This window comes from Dendropsophus ebraccatus, chromosome 11, assembly GCF_027789765.1.
Source record: "Dendropsophus ebraccatus isolate aDenEbr1 chromosome 11, aDenEbr1.pat, whole genome shotgun sequence".
In the NCBI taxonomy this organism is placed as follows: domain Eukaryota; kingdom Metazoa; phylum Chordata; class Amphibia; order Anura; family Hylidae; genus Dendropsophus; species Dendropsophus ebraccatus.
Window position 1 is genome coordinate 26410295 of NC_091464.1, and position 23346 is coordinate 26433640.

General features: G+C 43.4%; 1 protein-coding gene across 5 annotated transcripts in view; it reads right to left on the reverse strand.

Annotated features, from left to right (window-relative positions):
* The window catches only part of TRAF3IP3 (TRAF3 interacting protein 3), a 42557-nt gene that overhangs the window by 12936 nt on the left and 6275 nt on the right, over positions 1–23346 (reverse strand). For 3 of the 5 annotated variants that reach the window (XM_069944517.1, XM_069944516.1, XM_069944519.1), the window contains exons 2-8: positions 16857–17252; positions 14414–14537; positions 12851–12914; positions 11544–11568; positions 10714–10743; positions 9413–9508; positions 825–896 (exon numbers count right to left, since the gene is read on the reverse strand). In XM_069944517.1, coding sequence (XP_069800618.1) covers positions 825–896; positions 9413–9508; positions 10714–10743; positions 11544–11568; positions 12851–12914; positions 14414–14537; positions 16857–17192 — 747 coding nt within the window. In that variant the 5' untranslated portion in view covers positions 17193–17252. Of the gene's footprint in view, positions 1–824; positions 897–9412; positions 9509–10713; positions 10744–11543; positions 11569–12850; positions 12915–14413; positions 14538–16856; positions 17253–20040; positions 20135–22303; positions 22382–23346 lie in introns of those variants that run through there. The other 2 variants (XM_069944518.1, XM_069944520.1) reach the window with 2 other exon arrangements.

A 23346-nucleotide genomic window follows, 5' to 3' on the forward strand; every position in this document is an offset into this window, starting at 1 on the left:
ATACCCGCAAAATTACAGGTAAACTGGTACCGATGTATGCCAACATATAAAGTGGTGTGGTTACATATGGTCCATTAAAGAGGTAGTTTACTTCTATAAAAAAAAAATCCAGTCTTCGGTACTTATCAGCTTCCGTATGTCCTACAGGAAGTGGTGTATTTTTTTCCAGTCTGGAGAGCAGGAGAGGTTTTTTTTTATAGGGATTCACTCCTGCTCTGGACAGTTCCTGACATGGACTGAGGTGGCAGCAGACAGTACTATGTCAGACTGGAAAGAATACACCACTTCCTGCAGGACATACAGGAGCTGATAAGTACTGGAAGACTGGAGATTGTTTAATAAAAGTAAATTATAAATCTTTATTACTTTCTGAATCTAGTTGGTATGAAAGAAGAAAAAAAATAAGTGAACAACCCCTTTAAAGTTAAATGGACCAAATGTAATCTCCTAGTGACCACATTGTAACTATTTTTATATGTTTTGTTTTTTGTTTTTTTTTGGGGGGGGGGGGGGTTGCACTTTTTAACTCTTTATAATATGGTGTTTGCAGGCTATGTTCACAACTAAAATTGCTAACCATCAGAACAGTATGCCCATGTATATGTAGTATACAAACCTGTCTGCTATGATTTTATTTCCTCAGAACACATAACCAGACTAAGCATACTGTACTGAGAACAAAGCATGTCATCATTACTAAGGAATAGAAAAAACATTAACAGACAAAGACTTGTACCACAGAGGAGCTAAACCAAACCCCAAAATATGTAGCCGCATATACAGTCCAGTGAGGAGCAAACATAACATACTTCTATCTGGTGTACCTGGGTGTAGAAGAAAAGCTGGTTCTCAAGATTTGTCACCTTGCACTTTAAATGGTCTTCATTCAGCTGGGCCTGTAAGACAAGCACAGACAGATCTGTTAATACAGGTGTTACTAAATGGCACTAAGGCATGTGCAAATGTTGTCAGGAAGGATAACCATGCATAGCAAATAAACAGGCGCTATGGGCAGTGACAGAGGTTTAACCACTAATGTGCCAAAATGGTACATGAAGACATTCTAGCTGCACCCACTGGCTTTGAAGACGTCTTACCTAGCTTCATTGCATACGACATCTCCTCAGCTGTACTTCCTGTCAGTAGCGTCTCTACCCTTTTCCTGTCAAGAGTCTTGCAAACCCATCACAGAGGAAACGCTGAATAACCACCGCAGCGGATGTGTCAGACCCCAGCAAACAGATCCAGCACAAGATAGCCTATTCTTCTTCATTTTATTGTAATAAAAGCATCCAGATAGTAATGCTAGACACAAATATTCTGCCATACAGCCATATGGAAGAGCTACCTAAACTGTCACACCCAGGGCCATATTACCAGCTGCTGCTGCCCTAGGAACTAAACCTAAAGACGCCCCATCTTGGGGAACGTGGGGGAGAGTGGTTTTGGCCACGTGCATTTTTCTACACGTAGAAATATTGTATGAATCGCATTTTTCATGGTTTTTAACTGTTTAAAACATAAACAAATTTCCACATTGAATCAATGATTAGAGCCGTCTGCATATTGTCTGATGGAACTCTCACCACAGGATTGGTAAATTGGTAGGTAATGGCTCCAGGCGTCACATTTACCACAGCCACACCAGACCTGACCAATACCGCCATACTGTGACTGGATAACACTGCCATACCAGACCTGACAAACACCGCCACACCAGACCTGACCAATACCACCATACTGTGACTGGATAACACCGCCACACCAGAGCTGACCAATACCGCCATACTGTGACTAAATAACACCACCATACCAGACCTGACCAATACCACCATACTGGGACTGAATAACACCGCTACACACAACCTGACCAATACCACCATACTGTGACTAGATAACACCGCCATACCAGACCTGACCAATACCACCATACTGGGACTGGATAACACTGCCACACCAGACCTGACCAATACCTCAATACTGTGACTGGATAACACCACTACACCAGACCTGACCAGTACCACCAAACTGTGACTAGATAACACCGCCATACCAGACCTGAGCAATACCTCCATACTGTGACTGGATAACACCGCCATACCAGACCTGACCAATACCGCCATACTGTAACTAGTACTAGTACATACTGTAACTAGTAACACCACCAGACCTGACCAATTCCATCGGGTGCCTAGTGGTAAATATGGCCCTGGTCACACCTGTGTATTCATTCATCTTCATTCACACATCTGATTTAAGCAAACAGAAGCAAAATGGTAAATTATACTGAGTAAACTTCATTTTTATAAAATTAAAGGGAAATTACCAGCAAGTTACAAGTCTCTAACCTGCTGTTATGTTCCCATAGCGTACAAGACACCAAGGATAAAGGTAATTTCTTACCTTCATCCTCAGCACCTAAATCTTGACTTCATTCACTATGTAGATGAGGTAGTTTTGTGCACTGGTAGTGGGTGGGACCACTGCCCTCAGTGCACCGATCCAGCCCCTCCTTATGAATATTGGGGAGGCGCTAGATGAATATTCATTAGGGGATGGGGGTGGATCAGTGCAATGAGGGTGGTAGGCCCACCCACCCCCAGTGCAACAAACTTAATGAATAAAGTCAAGATTTACCAAAAACGGATAAAGGAGGATAAAAGTAAGAAAAATTTCTGGTACATGTTATAATATGTTGGGCTATGGGAGATCACATCCCTTCCACTAATTTACAAAATGCTGCACAGAAATGTTACATGCCAAAAAACTGATAAATACAGATTAATAAACTCCATTTATTGTGATTGCCTTAAAGGGGAACTCCGGATAAGAAAAACTTGTTTTCTATTAAAAGTACATTAAAAGTTAAATATATGTGTCTATACAATATATTACTGTATCTATGAGGTTCTGCCATACTGGTAGCTGATAGAAATCCAGGAAGTGAAATAAAATGGCCCCTGTGCAAATCCACATTGTCTCCTGCTCCTTCTGCTCTCCCACCTTAGGAGACAAATCTTCCATGCCTCTGTCTCACATTGTGTGTGTTTGCTGAAATCAGGCTGATGATGCAGACAGGGAGCAGAGTGTGATGTCACAGGAGGTTTGGCTGGATCCCCCAATCCCCTGAGTGATTCACCATCTCTGATCAGCCAGAAGCAGGCGTTGCACTGATTTCTCTAATTGTGCAGAAGTGTGCAATAAAATTAGGGCTGTGTTCACACATGTTGGAGTGTCATTGCAGTACTGCAGCGTATTCACAAAAATGATGCAGTACCACAAGTAAATGATGCTAAACGGCAGAGAATACAGCGTGCTGTGTGGTGTTACAGGTAGTAACAGTGTGCTGTGTGGTGTTACAGGTAAAGAATACAGCGTGCTGTGTGGTGTTACAGGTAGTGAATACAGTGTGCTGTGTGGTGTTACAGGTAAAGAATACAGCATGCTGTGTGGTGTTACAGGTAGAGAATACAATGTGCTGTGTGGTGTTACATGAAGAGAATACAGTGTGCTGTGTGATGTTGCAGGTAGAGAATACAGTGTGCTGTGTGGTGTTACAGGTAGAGAATACAGCGTGCAGTGTGATGTTGCAGGTAGAGAATACAGCGTGCTGTGTGGTATTACAGATAGAGAATACAGCGTGCTGTGTGGTGTTACAGGTAGAGAATACAGTGCGCTGTGTGGTGTTACAGGTAGAGAATACAGTGCGCTGTGTGGTGTTACAGGTAGAGAATACAGCGTGCTGTGTGGTGTTACAGATAGAGAATACAGCGTGCTGTGTGGTGTTACAGGTAGAGAATACAGCGTGCTGTGTGGTGTTACAGATAGAGAATACAGCGTGCTGTGTGGTGTTACAGGTAGAGAATACAGCGTGCTGTGTGGTGTTACAGGTAGAGAATACAGCGTGCTGTTTGGTGTTACAGGTAGAGAATACAGTGTGCTGTGTGGTGTTACAGATAGAGAATACAGCGTGCTGTGTGGTGTTACAGGTAGAGAATACAGTGTGCTGTGTGGTGTTACAGGTAGAGAATACAGTGTGCTGTGTGGTGTTATAGGTAGAGAATACAGGGTGCTGTGTGGTGTTACAGGTAGAGAATACAGTGTGCTGTGTGGTGTTACAGATAGAGAATACAGTGTGCTGTGTGGTGTTACAGGTAGAGAATACAGTGTGCTGTGTGGTGTTACAGATAGAGAATACAGTGCACTGTGTGGTGTTACAGGTAGAGAATACAGTGTGCTGTGTGGTGTTACAGGTAGAGAATACAGGGTGCTGTGTGGTGTTACCGGTAGAGAATACAGAGTGCCGTGTGGTGTTACAGGTAGAGAATACAGGGTGCTGTGTGGTGTTACAGGTAGAGAATACAGAGTGCCGTGTGGTGTTACAGGTAGAGAATACAGTGTGCTGTGTGTTGTTACAGGTAGAGAATACAGCGTGCTGTGTGGTGTTACAGGTAGAGGATACAGCGTGCTGTGTGGTGTTACAGGTAGAGAATACAGTGTGCTGTGTGGTGTTACAGGTAGAGAATACAGTGTGCTGTGTGGTGTTACAGGTAGAGAATACAGCGTGCTGTGTGGTGTTACAGGTAGAGAATACAGTGTGCTGTGTGCTGTTACAGGTAGAGAATACAGTGTGCTGTGGGGGTGGGACAACAATGAAATAATAAATTATAATAAAAATAATAAATTACTGCAAATAATTCAGTAATACAATGAAACTGCAATGTGTGAACACAGCCTAGATGTTCTCTAACAGCTTTGGGTGGGGAATAGGCAGGGTGGAGGGCTGTGATGAACAGCTGAGGGAAAGCATTGCATTCTGGAACCTGTAGTACTGTGTACAACTGCTCAACCAGGAAGTACAGTCACACAATACAGAACAAAACCCTCCAAAACAAATGTATTTTTGGTAGTTTCAAAATGGAAAAGATAGGTAAGTAATGCTTTATGCTTCTGCAGAAGTTTCTTTTTTTTAACCGCTACCTGGAGTACCCCTTTAAGTGGGAATGAAGGAGGCATGCTTTCTTTTCAGTCTGACACAGTGCTCTCTGCTGCCACCTCTGTGCCAGACAGGAACTGTCCAGAGCAGTAGCAAATCCCCATAGAAATTCCTCTCCTGTTCTGTCCTGACATGGACAGAAATGGCAGCAGAGAGCACTGTGTCAGACTGAAAAGGAAACAACATTTCCTGCAGGGCATACAGCAGCTGATAAATATGGGAAGGCTTGAGATTTTGAAATAGAAGTAAATTACACATCTATATAACTTTCTGAAATCAGTTTATTTGAAAGAAAAATAATTTTGCTGGATAACTCCTTTAAGATACTTATCCTATATTGAATTGCATAAAACTTCCCCAGAGTTCTTAGCTTTTCTATGCTATGCCCTTCTTTTTACTTGAATGTTTTATACACATGGTTATTTATACAACTTTGTAATGTATGTTATTTAAGTGAAGGGCCCCCTTCCCTGTGTTCAGGGCCGCTTCTGCCATGAGGCGGAATGAGTATTCCGCCTCAGGCGGCAGATTGTGCGCCCCTTCAGGGGGCGGCAAGATTTCCCCCGCCGCTGTCATTATAGCTAAGTTTAACTTGGCTAAAATGACAGCCGCAGCCACGGCCTCACCACTCGTCGCGCGGCTCGCGCCGCCCACGCTCACCGGCGTCCCTGCATCTGACGTCACCCAGCCTTCTTCCTGATTGGTTGGGTGCGTACATGCGTGCGTGCGTGCGCCACGGCCGTCCGCCGCGGCGCTACGCACTGAGGTCACCTGTCCAGGAAGTAGGAGTGCAGTTCCGGTCTTCATCGGAGGAAGAGCGGTTTCCCTGTGCTGTGGTAAGTTCCTGGGGTGGTAGGGGGGTTGGATGGGTGGCGGGCGGCTTGCGGAGATGCGGGTTGCGGCGGTGGGGGGACCTGTTAGTTTTTTTTCCCGGGTTGGCAGTCTATTTTCATTATTAGGGAGTCTCTGCATTCAGGGGTCAGGGCCTCTGCAGAGACCTCCTCATAATGACAACAGACTTAATGCAGCCAGGGTCTTTGTTTGCAGCTCATTCACTTTTTTTTTTTTTTTTACAGGTAGAGACAGGACTACTTCGGAAAAAAGATTTTTACATTTTTGATTTAATAAAAGGGTCAATGAGGGGTCTCGGGGGAGTTTTATTTCAATAAAGAACCTTTTAAAATTGATGTTTTTTTTCTTACCTATTTTTGGCTTGGTAGTGGAAGCCATCTAATAGATGGCATCCATTATTAAGCCGGGCTTAGTGTTAGCCCGTAGAAGGGCTAACACTAACTCCCCACGCTTATTACCCCGGTACCCACCACCACCAGGGGTACCGGGAAGAGCCAGATACCGTCAGGCCTGGAGCACCAGAAAATGGCGCTCCTGGACTGGGCGGCAGCAGGCTGGCGTTATTAGGCTGGCAGTGGTCAAAATAAATGGCCCCTGCCACCCTGGTAGCGTCAGGCTGCTGTTGCTTGGTTTTGTATCTGGCTGGTTATGGAAAATGAGGGGGACCCCACACATTTTTTTTTCATTTATTTATTTATTTAATAAACTAATGCATGGGCCCCCTTATTTTCTATAACCAGTCAGATACAGAACCAAGCAACAGTAGCCTGACACTATCATGGTGACAATGGCCAAAATAAATGGCCCCTGCCACTCTGGTAGCGTCAGGTTGCTGCTGCTTGATTTTCTATCTGGCTGGTTATGGAAAATGAGGGGGACCCTATGTATTTTTTTTATTTATTTAATAAACTAATTTTCCATAACCAGTCCGATACAGAACCAGCCAACAGCATCCTGACACTATCAGGGTAGCAGTGTCCAAAAATAAATGGCCCCTGCCCTCCTGTCAGGCTGCTGCAGCTTGGCTGTATCTGGCTGGTTATGGAAAATGAGGGGGACCCGACGCATTTTATTTATTTAATAAACTAATGGATGGGGTCTCCCCTATTTTCCATAACCAGACAGATACAAAACCAAGCAGCAGCAGCCTGACAGAGAGACAAGCACCATTTATTTTGGTCATTGCCAGCTTGATAACGCCAGCCTGTTGCTGCCTAGTCCTGGATCATCATTTTCTGGCGTTCCAGGCCAGACAGTATCTGATTCTTCCCAGTACCCCTGGTGACAGTAGGTACCGGGGTAATAAGCATGGGGGTTAGTGTCAGCACTTATAATAGCTAACACAAAGCCCTAGCTTACTAATGGATGCCATCTATTAGGCGGCTTCCACTACTAAGCCAAAAATAAGTAAGAAGAAAAACAATTTAACAAAGCTCTTTATTGAAATAAAATACCCCAAGAACCCTCGTTGACCCTATTATTAAAAGTAAGAATCTTCTATATGAAGTAGTCCAGAATGAAAGTTTAAAAAAATATAAACAAAATAAAATGATACTTACCTGCCCTTGGACCACCTTTTTCAGTCCCTAAGGGTCCATATATACGGAAAGATTATCTGCCAAAGATTTGAAGCCAAAGCCAGAAACAGACTATAAACAGAGATCAGGTCATAAAGGAAAGACTGAGATTTTTCCTCTTTTCAAATCCATTCCTGGCTTTGGCTTCAAATCTTTGGCAGATAATCTGTCAGATAATCTTTCTGTGTAAATGGACAAATGTGACGATTTGCAACACCAGTAGATTTTGGCAGACAATCCAGGTTGTGTGTCAAAATCTGGTGCCACCTTCTGCTCTTTGCTTGAGGCATTCAGCAGAAGTACAGCAAACCTCATAGAGCTGTGCCCTGTAGCCAGTGCAACGAATTCGCACCTGGTGAATATAACCATGTACCACATGGTTGTATTCACTGCTGTGGTATATATCAATGCATACAATATATTCATCACTGGTATATATGAATGCATTTGTTGCTGTTATATATGTATGCTTGTGGTATATTCACTGCTGGTATATATGTATCTGTGTGGTGTACACTGCTGTATATGGTTATGCATTTTGTATATTTACTGCGGGTATATGGTTATGCATTAGGTATAATTATTGCTAGTATATTGTTATGCATTTCGTATATTTACTGTTGATATTTATATATATATATGTGCGGTAGATTCATTGCCGATATGTATGGATGCTTTTGTATATTTACTGCTAGTATATAGTTATATGCATACATTTGGTATATTCACTGCTGTTATGTATGTATCTGTACAGAATACACTACTGGTATATGGTAATGCATTGGGAATACTCACTGATAGTATATACGAACGTGTGCAGAAGTATATTCATAGCTGGTGTATATGTATCTGTGCGGTATATTCACTGCTGTGGTGTGGTTATGCATATGGTATATTTACTGCTAATATATATATATATATATATATATATATATATATATATATACAGTGGTACCTTGGTTTAAGAGTAACTTGGTTTAAGAGCGTTTTGGTGTAAGAGCTCACAGTTTTTCAAAATAGTAACTTGGTGTAAGAGCATTGCTTTGGTGTAAGAGCTCCCTGTACTGGGTGGGAGGAGGAGTGGAGGAGGGGCATGGTCTGCATAGCGGGGTCTACAGCCCTGTACTCTGACCCAGGCAGCCTGGGCGTGTGTGTTGGGGGGGGGGGGGGGGCGCCATTTTAATTTTCGCCTCAGGCAGCAGAAAAGCTAGAATCGGCCCTGCCTGTGTTCCCCCCACCCTGGAAGAGTTGGTGCCTTATACTTACGTGTTCGCTGTCGACCCTGGCCGCCATCTTGTGTCGACGACGTCATCTTTGGGAGGCCGGCCGAACCTCTCCAGCCATCTCTCATGCGCCCCCCCCCCCTCTGCTGCATCATCAGCTGCTCAGCCGCGATTGGCTGAGCACAGTTATGCTCAGCCAATCGTGGCTGAGCAGCTGATGACGCGGCAGAGTGGGGGGGGGGTGGTGGCATGAGGGATGGCTGGAGAGGTTCGGGTGGCCTTCCAAAGATGAGGTCATCGAAAGAAGATGGCGTCCAGGGTCGACAGCGAACACGTAAGTATAAGGCACCAACTCTTCCAGGGTGGGGGGAACACGGGGAAGGGGGCCCTTCACTTAAATAACATACATTACAAAGTTGTATAACTTTGTAACATGTGTTATTTAGTGAATAAAAATTAAACCCCGCACTACCCCTTTAATGTTTTATACTCTATTTGTGCGGGTAATATATGGATGAAGGCTTAATAGTTACCCTCAGACTGTAAGAACTACTGAGCACAATCTCCATCTTTAGTTTTATTGTGATTAGATGATGTGCTCAATATTTATTTTGGCTACTTTTCTCCTTCTTTTTATTATAAAATATATATTATTAAATATATACTACTGGCAAATTTTATTCATTTAAATTATGTTGTTGTTATTATTATTATTATTATTATTATTATTATTATTATTATTTAGAGCAATAGTCAGCATTTACCATCCATGAATTCTCTGATCTCTGTACTAGCACACTGAGCAGCTCCTGTAAGACACTGAGTTTCTTCTTCAGCTTCCGCTCCCTATGTAGGGCTTCCTGTGAACAGATAACAAATCTCATTAAATATAAATGTCCCACTTAACAATTTCCTGGTATAAACAATTGCTGATTCATATGTCAGAATAAAAAGCTCTGAGAACATAAATGCCTCTGATAACTCTGCTCAGCTAGCGGGGTAGGCCCAGCCAGCCACACTGATATAATATACAGTACACTAAACTGTTTAGAGTTCAGGCATATCCAACATTAACTGTAATATGTATCTTTGTACTCGCACCTGCATCCTTAGTGTTTAGTGTATATTTGTTTTGTTAGGCTAGGTGTGTCCGTGATTTGTGGGATATGTTTGAGAGGGGGATAGTTGGGGAAGATGGGTGGACTTATGGCAAAAAATTTTTGCAGAAATCAATAGTCCAGGCGACTTTAAGAAACTTTGTAATTGGGTTTATTAGCCGAAAAATGCATTTTTTATCATGAAAAAGCAGTTTGAAACTCTCCCCCCGTCTTCATTATTCTCTATGGAGAGGGGAGAGATGAGGCACCAAATCAGGACAACAAAGAGTTATTTTACAGCTACATCACCAGGCTCTCTCCTCTGACATCAGCACTGACCTCTCTGACTTCTGTATAGGAGCCTTTAGTGGCTCCCTGTGGTGTAATCCTTTGTTCTCTGCTCTCTGCTGCCGACTAATCTCGCTCCTCCCCCCTCCCCTCTCCATAGCTCAGACAGGATCTGACTGATGTAAAACAGTCGAGATTTCCTGATTCTGAGCAGTGGATGACAGAAAGGAGAGGAGGGGGGGGGGCCTGGGAAAAGGTTTTTTTAAATGCAGATAATGGCATATTTGCCTAATAAATCCACATACAAAGTTTCTTAAAATCGCCTGGACAGTGACTCATTAACTTTGTTTTGTGCATGGTACTACAGCTATATTTTCCCAGGGCTACTTTATCCAATAGATCTGATGGTCCATTGGTACAGCTCCATGCCTACAGTGGTCTGGTGACAAATGCTCTGCTGAACCAATTCATGGACAAGATCTTGTATAAGAATAGAATATAACATAAAAATATTTATGACATAGTCCTTCAACCCCTCAGCCCATTTCTCTAATAGAATAATGGACCAATAAGATCAGCCCAGCTCTTATGTTTTTAAGCGGTAAAAACTGGTATTACAAGTACTAGATTACTTCTGACACCTTATAGATACAGAATCATGTCATGTCAACTTCACTTACCATCAGGTAGTCAGAAAGCTGAAGTAACTCCTAGAGGAATAAATAGGTAATAGGTTAGAGGATTTATATCATGTCTTCTTGTATTACAATTCATACAAGGCATTTTACTCCTACACTAAGTGCACTGTTACAACACTCTTTTACTGGTATTATGAGACACATTAGTAACCAACATTAAAGGGGTATTCCCATTTGGGACATGGTACTTACAATCGACACTTACACAGGGTAAGTGCCTTTGGGCAAACCCTTGCCTGCTGACTATGTCTATACATACTGTCCTGGTTTTGACCCTGGTCTGTGTGCAGCCTTTTAACTTTTGAGACTTGTGATACTTTGGATCAATTGTAAATCGCTATAAAGGATCGTTTCCAATCTATATAAATGCCATTGATTGAGGAGAAAATCACTTACAAATGTTCTTGGTAAACAATTGTTTCATGTTTGATCAGGATATTTATTGACCCTGGGCAAATTTATGTGAATGAGTTAGGTGCCATTTATGTGTATGCATGTGGTAACATTGCTGGCCTGCTAAACTGCATCTCATGTGACCATTTGCATGGCACGCATATGTTCTTAATGTTGATTGGCTTTATGAGACACAGTATGCACACGTGTATACCGGATATGGAAAGAATAATCTTTTAGCCAAAGTATGATTATATTCTGGGCACAATGCTCAGGAAACTTATATCCCATATAAATACTATGAATAATGAATTAAAGGGGTTGTGTTATTTAACAAAGCTGGTACAATCAGAAGTGTCCCACATATGTAAATGTGTTTATTATAAAATAAATAAAGCAAAATTAGTGTGTATCCTTACCCCATTCAGAACAGCTATGGCACAACTGTAATACAAAACAAAACAAGAAACATCAATATGGAAAACACAATTCAAATAATAACATTACATATGCATGTAAACAAAAAAAATGTAACTCAGCACTGTATATGCCAGTATGCACTTTGGTTTGCCATAAAGGTTTCCCTATTAATAAATTGGGGACAATACCGTGTTTTGCTCCAAAGATGCGCTAGGTCTTATTTTCAGGGGATGTCTTATTTTTCTACAAAGGAGGATTCACATGTCACATGCACAGCAGGGAAAGTGTTCGGTATGGTGGCTTCTGGCCACCAGGTGAAGCTCAACACAGCACACTGGTACAGCACAGCAGGGACAGCATATGGTATGCTGGTGGCTGACTGTGTGCAGCTCTACATTTGACCGTAGGGGACAATGGGGATGGCGGCAGGTGAGGGGCCTCTTGATGCTTTCCCTGCACATTTACAAGTGATGGTCACAGAAAGAAACATCGAGGTTGGTGGCAGGTGACGGTCTTCATGTCCTGCAGCTGCTCTGCAATGGACGGTGAAGGGAGGGGACAGCAAAGGCGGGGTAAAAAGAATCATGGCTGCATGCCCTGGTGTTCTGTTCGGAAGGCATGCTTCCAAACAAAAACTTTGCTAGGTCTTACTTTGCTATGTTTTATTTTCAGGGGATGTCTTATTTTCTTGGAAACAGGGTAGTTAGTAAATTGGACCTGCTAGTATTATTTTACATAAATGGGTTATTAACTTTCACTCTGGTCCCTCTGGACGTTGGGACTAAAATGCAGAAATAATGACCTAAGATGAAGCAGAGCTCTCAGTACAACCAATGCCATTATTCAGTCAAGTGACGCCATATTGGTTGCCAATTCCCAGCAACTCAGGTTACCATTGTTATTAATAGAACATGCTAAACAAAGGGCAGCGGGTCATTACCTTCTCAATAACTTATCTATGTCCATTGATGTAAAGCATATCTCTAAATGTAAAAAAAAAATCAGCTTAGGCAAGATGGCTGCCTCCATATTAATGTACTAAAGGTGACATTTAAAAAAAAAATACAACCAGAAAAAAATGATTACTAAAAAAATAACATCATTTAGTATCTATTTCTGATCTGTAAAAAAAACATCTGTATGATGGATTTACTTTAAGAGTCACAAGTATCCCTGCTATTAGCAGCTATAACTAACACTAATGTTACCTGCGCTGGTTTTTACCCATAACCTTTTATGCTGTGTCCAGATGCACATAACGTAAGTACGCAAACACCTGATCATTTCCTAAGACAATAATGCTTACTCGGTTTGCTGGCTGGAGTCCCTCTTTAAACAGATTGCTGGTGTTTCCCGGATTGTTTGAACGCCTATGGAGAAATAGATAAATACATGGTAATGCGAGGCCTGAGTATATAGTACTTTTGTCATGTTGTGTTCTAAGCGGGTCTCTGGAAAAGACGATATGACAGAAATCCATCAGTCTCGAGAAATCCATCAGACTGTTATAGGAATTCTCTATTACACACTGTGGAATCTACATGGCCTCTACACTTAGATCCACAGCTTGTTAATGTACACCATAAATACTATGTGGATTTTGAACTAATTTTCCACTAAATGGAAGTCAAAACGTAAATTTTTTAATATCTATAGAGCAGGTTTTTACCGTGTGTATTTTTCCTTTTTTTCTAATGTATATATGCAGTACAAGTGTTACTGTTCCGGAGATCAGCACAGAATTGCTGAAGATCCATAACAAAATCAGCAATCGCAGACATAACACATTGCTTATTTATTTATATTTCCTGCATGAAAAATCCACAGCAGCAAATCCACACTAAAAAGCTGTGGATTTTTAACTGCAACAAAGTGTAACATTTCCAATACATATGAATGCGCATATGGGCCAAGAACACACAAACAGCGGAGCCAGGCTGAAAATCCATTGTATGCAGCTTTTGTTTTATAAACATCAGATAGACACTGCAGAGCAGATAGTCTTCCTGTTCCTCATTGGCTATTGTAGGACAAATAAAGGCCGTATTACACGGCCCGACTCTGAGGAGCAAACAAGTGCTGTCAGCGCTCGTTTGCTCCTCGTTCCCTGCTCGCTGCTGTCGCTATTACACGTGGCAGCAGCGAGCGGGTGAGTCCGGGGGGGCCAGGGGGAGCTGCGGGGGGGCTGCCCAGGTGATCGCTGACAGCCCATAGGATATAGCGGCGGTCTGGTCGGAGCGGCGGCAGCAGATCGCTGCTCAATAAGTCGTTTGTCTTTCAACATGTTGAAAGACAAACGACTTCAACGATCAGCCGACATGAACGATGTCGGCTGATCGTTGCCTCCTATTCAACGGGACGATTATTGTCCGCAACGGCCGATATCAGCCGAATACGGACGATAATCGTTCCGTGGAATAGGGCCTTAAGAAATTGCGGGGAGTCAGACCTCCGTACCCCCTGGCAATCTCCATATTGGCCCCCGGCTTGTTTATTATGAATACAGCTGCGGAGAAGTCTCGTGACCCGCGGCTCTATTCATTCTCTATGGAGCCACCAGATACAGCACTCTACTTTTTCCGGCGGCTCCATAAAGAAAGAATAGAGCCGCGGGTCACATGCGGGGGTACAGAGGTCGGACCCCCGCAATCTCTCAGGGGACAAGTTAGTTTTAAGTTGGAATATACATTTAAAGCAAATGTACCAACTGGCTTGCCTGGTCTGTGTCAGTGACACCCTTGGTCTGGCTTTACAGGGGATAAGTGTATAAGGTTTCTAGCCTAAAAAATTCCACTTTTTGATTATACATTTTGTTAAAAGCCAAAAAATTTGGTAAAAGGTGGATAATGTAGATCGGTCATTTTCTCACCTCTTTCTCTCGTGGTTACATCATTCTTTTTGGTTTTACTGTGAACAGATTCCACACAGGGCTCTGATATAGGGATTCTACAGTCAAAAGGAACGGTCTTAGAGCGGGTATGATTCCAGGACGTCTGCATAGATAAAAAATAAGCAAAAAGAGACAAGAATAAATAGCTGTTTGGATACATTTACAGAAAAATAGACTTGCAGTGCTAAATATTCTACAAAATCTGTCATTTTGATCCTAAATGTTAAAGCGTCATGTTTTTTTTTTATTGCAGAAATCAGTAGTATAAGCGATTTTAAGAAACTCTGTAATAGGTTTTATCAGCCAAAAAAGCCTCCTTCTGTACTCAAGAAGCAATCTCCCAGCCTCCCCCCTGACTTCTTATCTGTACATTATCAGGCAAACACATCTTCATTACAGAGAAGCCAGTGAAGACGGGTTCTGCTCTCTCCATTCTGTGCCTATGAAGGGGGGAGGGGCCGAGGGAGCAGGAAGAGGTGACATGAAGGTCAGCTGTTTGTAGACTCTCTGGGCACCTAAAACATTAAATTCAGGTGTCAGAAAGGTCAGTGCTTATCTATGAACTTACTGAGAGAAGATTGCAGGGTGTTGTGCTGTGCAGAACTGCTCTGTGCTCAGTCACTCCTAACAGCCCCTCCCCTCTCCATAGCCACATAATGGAGACAGAAATCCTGCTTCATCTGATGTGAGGGGGGAGGCTGGGAGATTGCTTTTTTAGTACAGAAGGAAACTCTTAGTACATAAAACCTATTACAGAGTTTCTTAAAATCGCTTGTACTGTTGATATTTAATGTTTTCAGAAAAATGACCCTGAAATGACAGTTAAGCTTTAAGTGAGTTTTTCTTACCTAAAGCCCTGTTGCAGAGTCATAGATGGAAGACATAACATGTTGGCTGGCTGCAGCCACAAAGAGAGTGATATTAGAATCTTACAGCATACTGTGTTACCGTTAACATCAATGTATAACAGTATGCGGTATGTAGATAGTTTACATGGCGATTGTTAATTAGGAGACTGAAAATTCTATTTGCTTCTAAGTTTTTATACTTAAAGGGTTTTAAGCAGACTGATGAGATACCTACAGGATAGGTTCTCAGTCACTGATCAACAGGGTAGTGACACCTAGCCCCCTGCTGATCAGCTCTTCAGTTCCTGCACTATACAGTGTAAGGGTAGGTTCACACTACGGATAAGTTCCAGCGGATTCTGTCGCAAGTACCTACTCGAGGCTGCGCGCCTGTCCACCCGTGCCATAGACACCATTCTATGGCTGGGCGGATTCCGCATTCCGCCGAAAGAACTGACGTCTATTCTTTCAGCGGAATGCGGAATATGGCTGCCCGTCCATAGAATGGTGTCTATGGAGCCGGCAGATATGCGCGGGGCCGTGAGCGGGTACTAGCCATGTAGCTGTAGTCTGAACCTACCCTAAGGGATGTCCATACTACAGAATCCTGACGGATCACCTGCCACGGATTTCGCAGCTTGCCGCTGCTTGCGGCCGCGTGCATCTTCGCTGGTCCCATAGGCTTCATCCTATGATTTGGCACATTCAACCGTGCCCCCAACGAATGAGCAGGTTCATTCTTTGTGCAGACAGTGGAATCTGCCTGACCACAGAATGGAGTCTAAGGCACAGGCCAAGATTCATGCGGCCGCGAGCAAGGGTGAGCTGCGTGATCCAAGGCGGGTGATCAACTGGGATTGGTAGTGTAGACACACCCCAAGAGGTTGGCAGCAGCTGGCTCTATTCCCTTTGTAGTGGCCGGACCTGGTTACTGCAGCTAAACTGCTGTTCACTTGAATGGGAGCTGAGCTGCAGTTACACATCGCCACTCCTACACAGTAAACAAAGCCAATCGCTTTTGACCTAGTTCACTCTGTAGTGTGTGTGTGTGGGGGGGGGGGGGGTTATTTGCTGATTTGCAGTGACTGATGACCCCTTTAAGCTTTAAAGTAGTACTCTAGTAACATATACAGTGCTTATAAAAAAAACCCTGATGGGGTATGAATATGCCTAAAGGTTGGGTGGCTTAGTGCCCCTGTAGGGGTTCTGGCAGTGGGGAGGTGAAAAGACCCTTTAATGAATAAAGGGTAAAAATAGACTTTACAGCAGTTACCAAATTACAACTTCCAATCATGCCCTGACAGCCTTCTGCCACATGCCGGGGACAATGCTTAGAGGTAATCTGCTGTGTATGATAGGTGGTGTAGTGTGCAAGCTGTGTTTTTGACTTTAGTGACTTTCACTTGCACAATAGCACTGCAATTTAGTAGGCCGCCCTCTTCACCTTACAGCTCCTGGGCCAATGGGTGAGATTTCAGGGACCTGACATGTACTTGTATGAAACCTATAGGTACATTAGAGTAGACCTCCATCCATACTGCCATACAATATGTCCTCTCCAGCAATGACCTCACCTGACAACTCGCAGACCCTTCTTCACCTGTGCTCCAACCTTTCATTACATCTTGTCTCAGAGGAGAGTGTGCGCCATCCTTCTGTGACCTAGGAGATCTTATTCTTTTATCCCCTGACTCATCAGTCCAAAGATGTCGTCTCCTGAAAAACTCCTGCTCTCTCGGGGAGTGTCTTTCCTGTTCTTTGCCCCAGCTGGAACTGTCCTGGCGACAAGAGGTTGCATTGTGGCGGCTCCTCAAGGTTTCATGGAATTCAAGTCTTCTGTCATACTTGTCTTCAAAAGTCTCAGTATCCGATTTCTGCCGAACTGGGGACTTTCCATTTTTAATAGCCATGGTTATCTCCAGTGTAGACCATCAGCCTTATTATCTCATTCACTCAATGAAGAGTTTAACCTTGAAGAAGAATATAGTGATGACCAACACACACTCATAGAATATAGTGATGACCAACATACACTCATAGAATATAGTGATGACCAACACACACTCATAGAATATAGTAATAATACACACACTCATAGAATATAGTAATAATACACACACTCATAGAATATAGGTACTATAAACATACACTAATAGAATATAGCAATGATAAACATACACTCATAGAATATAGTAATAATACACACACTCATAGAATATAGGTACTATAAACATACACTAATAGAATATAATAATTATACACACACTAATAGAATATAGTTACTATAAACATACACTCTTAGAATATAGCAATGATAAACATACACTAATACACTTGCATGATACATTTTTATGTATTTTTTTCCTTAACACAATAGGGCAGAAGACTACAGTGCTCAGTACTGCAATACAGAGCCAAACAGAAACCACTGGAACGCAGACAAACATATATATTCTCTGTTACACCATAGAAGTCAGGGTTTACATTTACATTGTCTTTTCATGAGGGAAGAAACCCTGCCCACTAAACGTAAAGACAAAACACAGTGTGAACTGGGCAGTCACTCACCTACATCACCTGGGCAGTCACTCACCTACATCACCTGGGCAGTCACTCTCACACATCACCTGGGCAGTCACTCACATACATCACTTGGGCAGTAACTCACATACATCACCTGGGCAGTCACTCACATACATCACCTGGGCAGTCACTCACATACATCACCTGGGCAGTCACTCACATACATCACCTGGGCAGTCACTCACATACATCACCTGGGCAGTCACTCACACACATCACCTGGGCAGACACTCACATTCATCACCTAAACATTCACTCACACACATCACCTGGGCAGTCACTCACATACATCACCTGGGCAGTCACATACATCACCTGGGCAGACACTCACATCACCTGGGCAGACACTCACATACATCACCTGGGCAGTCACTCACACACATCACCTGGGCAGTCACTCACCTACATCACCTGGGCAGTCACTCACGCACATCACCTGGGCAGTCACATACATCACTTGGACAGTCACTCACATACATCACCTGGGCAGTCACTCACACATATCACCTGAGCAGTCACTCACACACATCACCTGGGCAGTCACTCACACACATCCCCTGGGCAGTCACTCACACACATCACCTGAGCAGTCACTCACACACATCACCTGAGCAGTCACTCACATACATCACCTGGGCAGTCACTCACATACATCACCTGGGCAGTCACTCACATACATCACCTGGGCAGTCACTCACAGACATCACCTGAGCAGTCACTCACAGACATCACCTGAGCAGTCACTCACATACATCACCTGGGCAGTCACTCACACACATCACCTGGGCAGTCACTCACACACATCACCTGGGCAGTCACATACATCACCTGGGCAGTCACTCACACACATCACCTGGGCAGTCACATACATCACCTGGGCAGTCACTCACACACATCACCTGGGCAGTCACATACATCACCTGGGCAGTCACTCACATACATCACGAGGGCAGTCACTCACACATCCCCTGTGCAGTCACTTACACACATCACCTGAGCAGTCACTCACACACATCACCTGAGCAGTCACTCACACACATCACCTGAGCAGTCACTCACATACATCACCTGTGCAGTCACTCACACACATCACCTGGGCAGTCACTCACAGACATCACCTGAGCAGTCACACAAATCACCTGGACAGTCACATACATCACCTGGGCAGTCACTCACAGACATCACCTGAGCAGTCACTCACATCACCTGGGCAATTACTCACAGACATCACCTGAGCAGTCACACACATCACCTGGGCAGTCACATACATCACCTGGGCAGTCACTCATAGGCATCACCTAAGCAGTCACTCACACACATCACCTGGGCAGTCACATACATCACCTGAGCAGTCACTCACAGACATCACCTGAGCAGTCACACACATCACCTGAGCAGTCACTCACATACATCACCTGAGCAGTCACATACATCACCAGAGCAGTCACTCACACACATCACCTGGGCAGTCACTCACACACATCCCCTGGGCAGTCACTCACACACATCACCTGAGCAGTCACTCACACACATCACCTGAGCAGTCACTCACACACATCACCTGAGCAGTCACTCACATACATCACCTGGGCAGTCACTCACATACATCACCTGGGCAGTCACTCACATACATCACCTGGGCAGTCACTCACATACATCACCTGGGCAGTCACTCACAGACATCACCTGAGCAGTCACTCACATACATCACCTGGGCAGTCACTCACATACATCACCTGGGCAGTCACTTACGCACATCACCTGGGCAGTCACTCACATACATCACCTGGGCAGTCACTCACATACATCACCTGGGCAGTCACTCACATACATCACCTGGGCAGTCACTCACAGACATCACCTGGGCAGTCACTCACATATATCACCTGAGCAGTCACTCACCTACATCACCTGGGCAGTCACTCACCTACATCACCTGGGCAGTCACTCACCTACATCACCTGGGCAGTCACTCACATACATCACCTGGGCAGTCACTCACATACATCACCTGGGCAGTCACTCACATACATCACCTGGGCAGTCACTCACATACATCACCTGAGCAGTCACTCACAGACACTTCCTTGTGGTAAAATACATATATATGAGGACGTAGACTGTAAGATATTCTCCCCCTTAGAGTATGTGAGTAGTAATAACCCCAGGACTTACCTTCCTCCTTCTCTCATACAGACTTGGAGGGGGCACATAGTGAAGCGCTCAGGTGAGCTGCCAGTCACTTTGTGTCACTAACATGTCTCACTACTTTGTGTTGTTTCTGCATCCCTGAGAGCATAAAGTGTTTGGGGCCAGGTCATGTGGCCTGTGTATGGACTGTGATTGGCTGCTGATCTGTAGGTGTAACAGATGCGTGTCTCCTCTTGTCACAGGTTGCCTGAGTCTTCTTTATATAATGCAGGCTTCTGCCATGTCTACTAAGCAGCGTTCTGTCACCTGATCCCTTAGGGACACATTAAATTGACGTCTACTCAACAGAAAATACTGAGCTGGAAATCTGAAGAGACCGCCTATACTTGTGGTATGTAATACCATGTGACGTCTATATCTACTGTATATACCTAGCTTCCCTCCACTGTTAAACTGTAAAACGTGAGCAGAGCGGTGTAAATACCACAGCCTCAGGCTAGGTTCACGTTCACACCTGCGTCGGAGGTTCCACTAAAAGAGCCGTCACAGATTCTGTCATATTAGATGGAAGATCCGGTATTGCTGTTGTCTCCAATAAAATAATAGACACCACAACAGAACCTGACAGAACCCTTAAAGGGGTTATCCAGTGCTACAAAAACATGGCCACTTTTCCCCTTCTCTTGTCTCCAGATTGGGTGGGGTTAGGAACTCAGTTCCATTGAGGTAAATGGAGCTTAATTGAAAACCACTGGAGACAAGAGTGGGGGAAAAGTGGCCATGTTGTTGTAGCGCTGGATAACCCCTTTAAGTCCATCAGATGCCATTGTCCACCAGCACAAATTCCAATTTTTTTGCTCCTATAGGGAAGCAGAAAAACAAAGGTGGGCTCGCTCAGATCTACACTATAATTACGCCGCTTATGGTCGGTTTACATGGAACAATAAATCGCTCAATCGATCGTTTAACGATTTAAAAGCAACAATTAGTTTTTTATGAATTTTTTTAAACATTTAGATGAAGAGATAAATCGTTCAAAAAAATTATTTTAAAATCGCTTAAAGTGAATGTACCATCAGGCCCGGGCTGAAGCACTGGAGGCGGGCCAACCCATCCCCAGTGGGAGGAAAACGCCGCCCCTCTGTGACGCCCGCTCAGCCAATCACAGGCCGCGGCACTGTCCCATCTCAGTCAGTGACTGGCTGAGCAGACTGCCACTTTCCAAGTCCATCTTGGAGGTAAAGCATCTGCAGTGAGCGGGGATCATCAGAGACAACGCCAGCGGGACACTGGGTAAGCATGGACAGGTAAGCATAGCATGTTTATTATTTTCTACAGCTATATAGGAAAATGATAAATCCCCCATAGGTCACAATGCAGATTAAACCTAATCTTGAAAGGTTTGTCTCAATTTGATAACCCCCTTTAAGGCTAGGTTCACATGCACACATTTCACATTATTCTGAGTGAAAATAAAACAATGTTCTTAAATGCAGCTAACTAGTGTTAAGCGAACTTGCCGAACGTTCAGCATTTGGCTAGAGAAGTTGGATATAGTCTATATACACGGATATAGTCTATGGCCTACGGCTGTATCCATATTTTCCACTGCAAGCCGCTTCTCCAGCCACTGGGAGTCAAATGCCGAACGTAGGGTTAACTAATATCTATGACCATAGATAAAAATGTACTCCAAATGTATCCGTCTGATGTACAGTATGCCAATAGATGCCACCACATGGCCACAAGTGCCATCCAATATACACAGATATTCATGGATGCTAATCATAGAATGCCGGATAACAGAAAATATCTGATAACATGGAACCCACCAGTCCCCTTGATGCCAACTTAGGGTAAGTAACATTATTAAAATACTCTACACTTGGGCAGAAAGATATGGGATAAGGGGGGCATATATGGTAAATCCCCCAAAATAACAGTATTCTATCCATAATGGACTTAACATAATCACTAGGAAACTTTAATTGGTCCATTAGACTCAATGGGCCTGGTGGGGGTATACTTTCTGATCGTACATAGTGTACTATCTGCAATATGAGCTGCAATACAGATGTAACTTATTTGACGTTGTCTGAGAAGAACATAAAACACACATCCCTTTCCTGCCCTCATTTCTACTGTAGCGTTAGTTACCGCTACTAGGCAGATGGCTGGTGTTACTTCTAGTACAGAAAATGACATTTATAAGTCACTACAGTTATAATTTAAAGATAGAATAAAGATAAAACAAAGACCTATTAACATATGATTTAAAAATACATACCGTAATAGTGAGAGGTTTGTGCAGAGAGTCTGTAGGAGACTGTGTGACCGCTACTAGTGACACCCAGCAAGTGTTATCTCCGCACACCAGGGGGAAGCTGTGCAGCTAATACTATCTGGGACCTTGTTAGTATTGCTGTTACTGATAATGTTTTATATAGTAGTTGTGGTAAGTACTAGGGACTTCTTACCAACAAAATGTTGTCCTCCCTTTTGTTTTGTTTTTTGTTTTTTTGTGTTTTTTTTTTTTTTTTGGGGGGGGGGGGGGGATCTTTATCTTATAGATTACTGTAAACCCTTGGGCAGGGTCCTCTATCCCTATGTTGCCTGACTGTAATTTACTTTATTCATTTAATTATTATTATTATTATTTTTTTTTTTTTTACTTTGTAAGGTTCTGTAAGTTAGTCCCTTGTGTATAAGTGATATATGCAGTATGTGTCCAGTTTGTCAGTGGCATATGTGGTGTGTGGACACAGTGAGAGCTTTGTTGGGGGAAAGATCAGAAGCAAGATAACAAAATATTTCTTTACTAAGGGGTAGTAGATGCTTGGAACAAACTTCCAGCAGATGTGGTTGGTAAATCTACAATAACAGAATGTAAACCGGTCTGGGATAGACATATATCTACACTAAGATCATAAGAATGGAAATATTAAAAGGGCAGACTAGATGGACCCAGTGGTCTTTTTCTGCCAACAATCTTCTATGTTTCTATGTCCAGTGCATCAGTGGCATATGTGATGTGTGTCTAGTGTTAGTGGCATATGTGTTGTGTGTCTAGTATTAGTGGCATATGTGATGTGTGTCTGGTGTGTTAGTGGCATATGTGATGTGTGTCTAGTGTGTTAGTGGTATATGTGATGTATGTCTAGTGTTAGTGGCATATGTGTTGTGTGTCTAGTGTTAGTGGCATATGTGATGTGTGTCTAGTGTTAGTTGCATATGTGTTGTGTGTCTAGTGTTAGTGGCATATGTGATGTGTGTCTAGTGTGTTAGTGGTATATGTGATGTATGTCTAGTGTTAGTGGCATATGTGTTGTG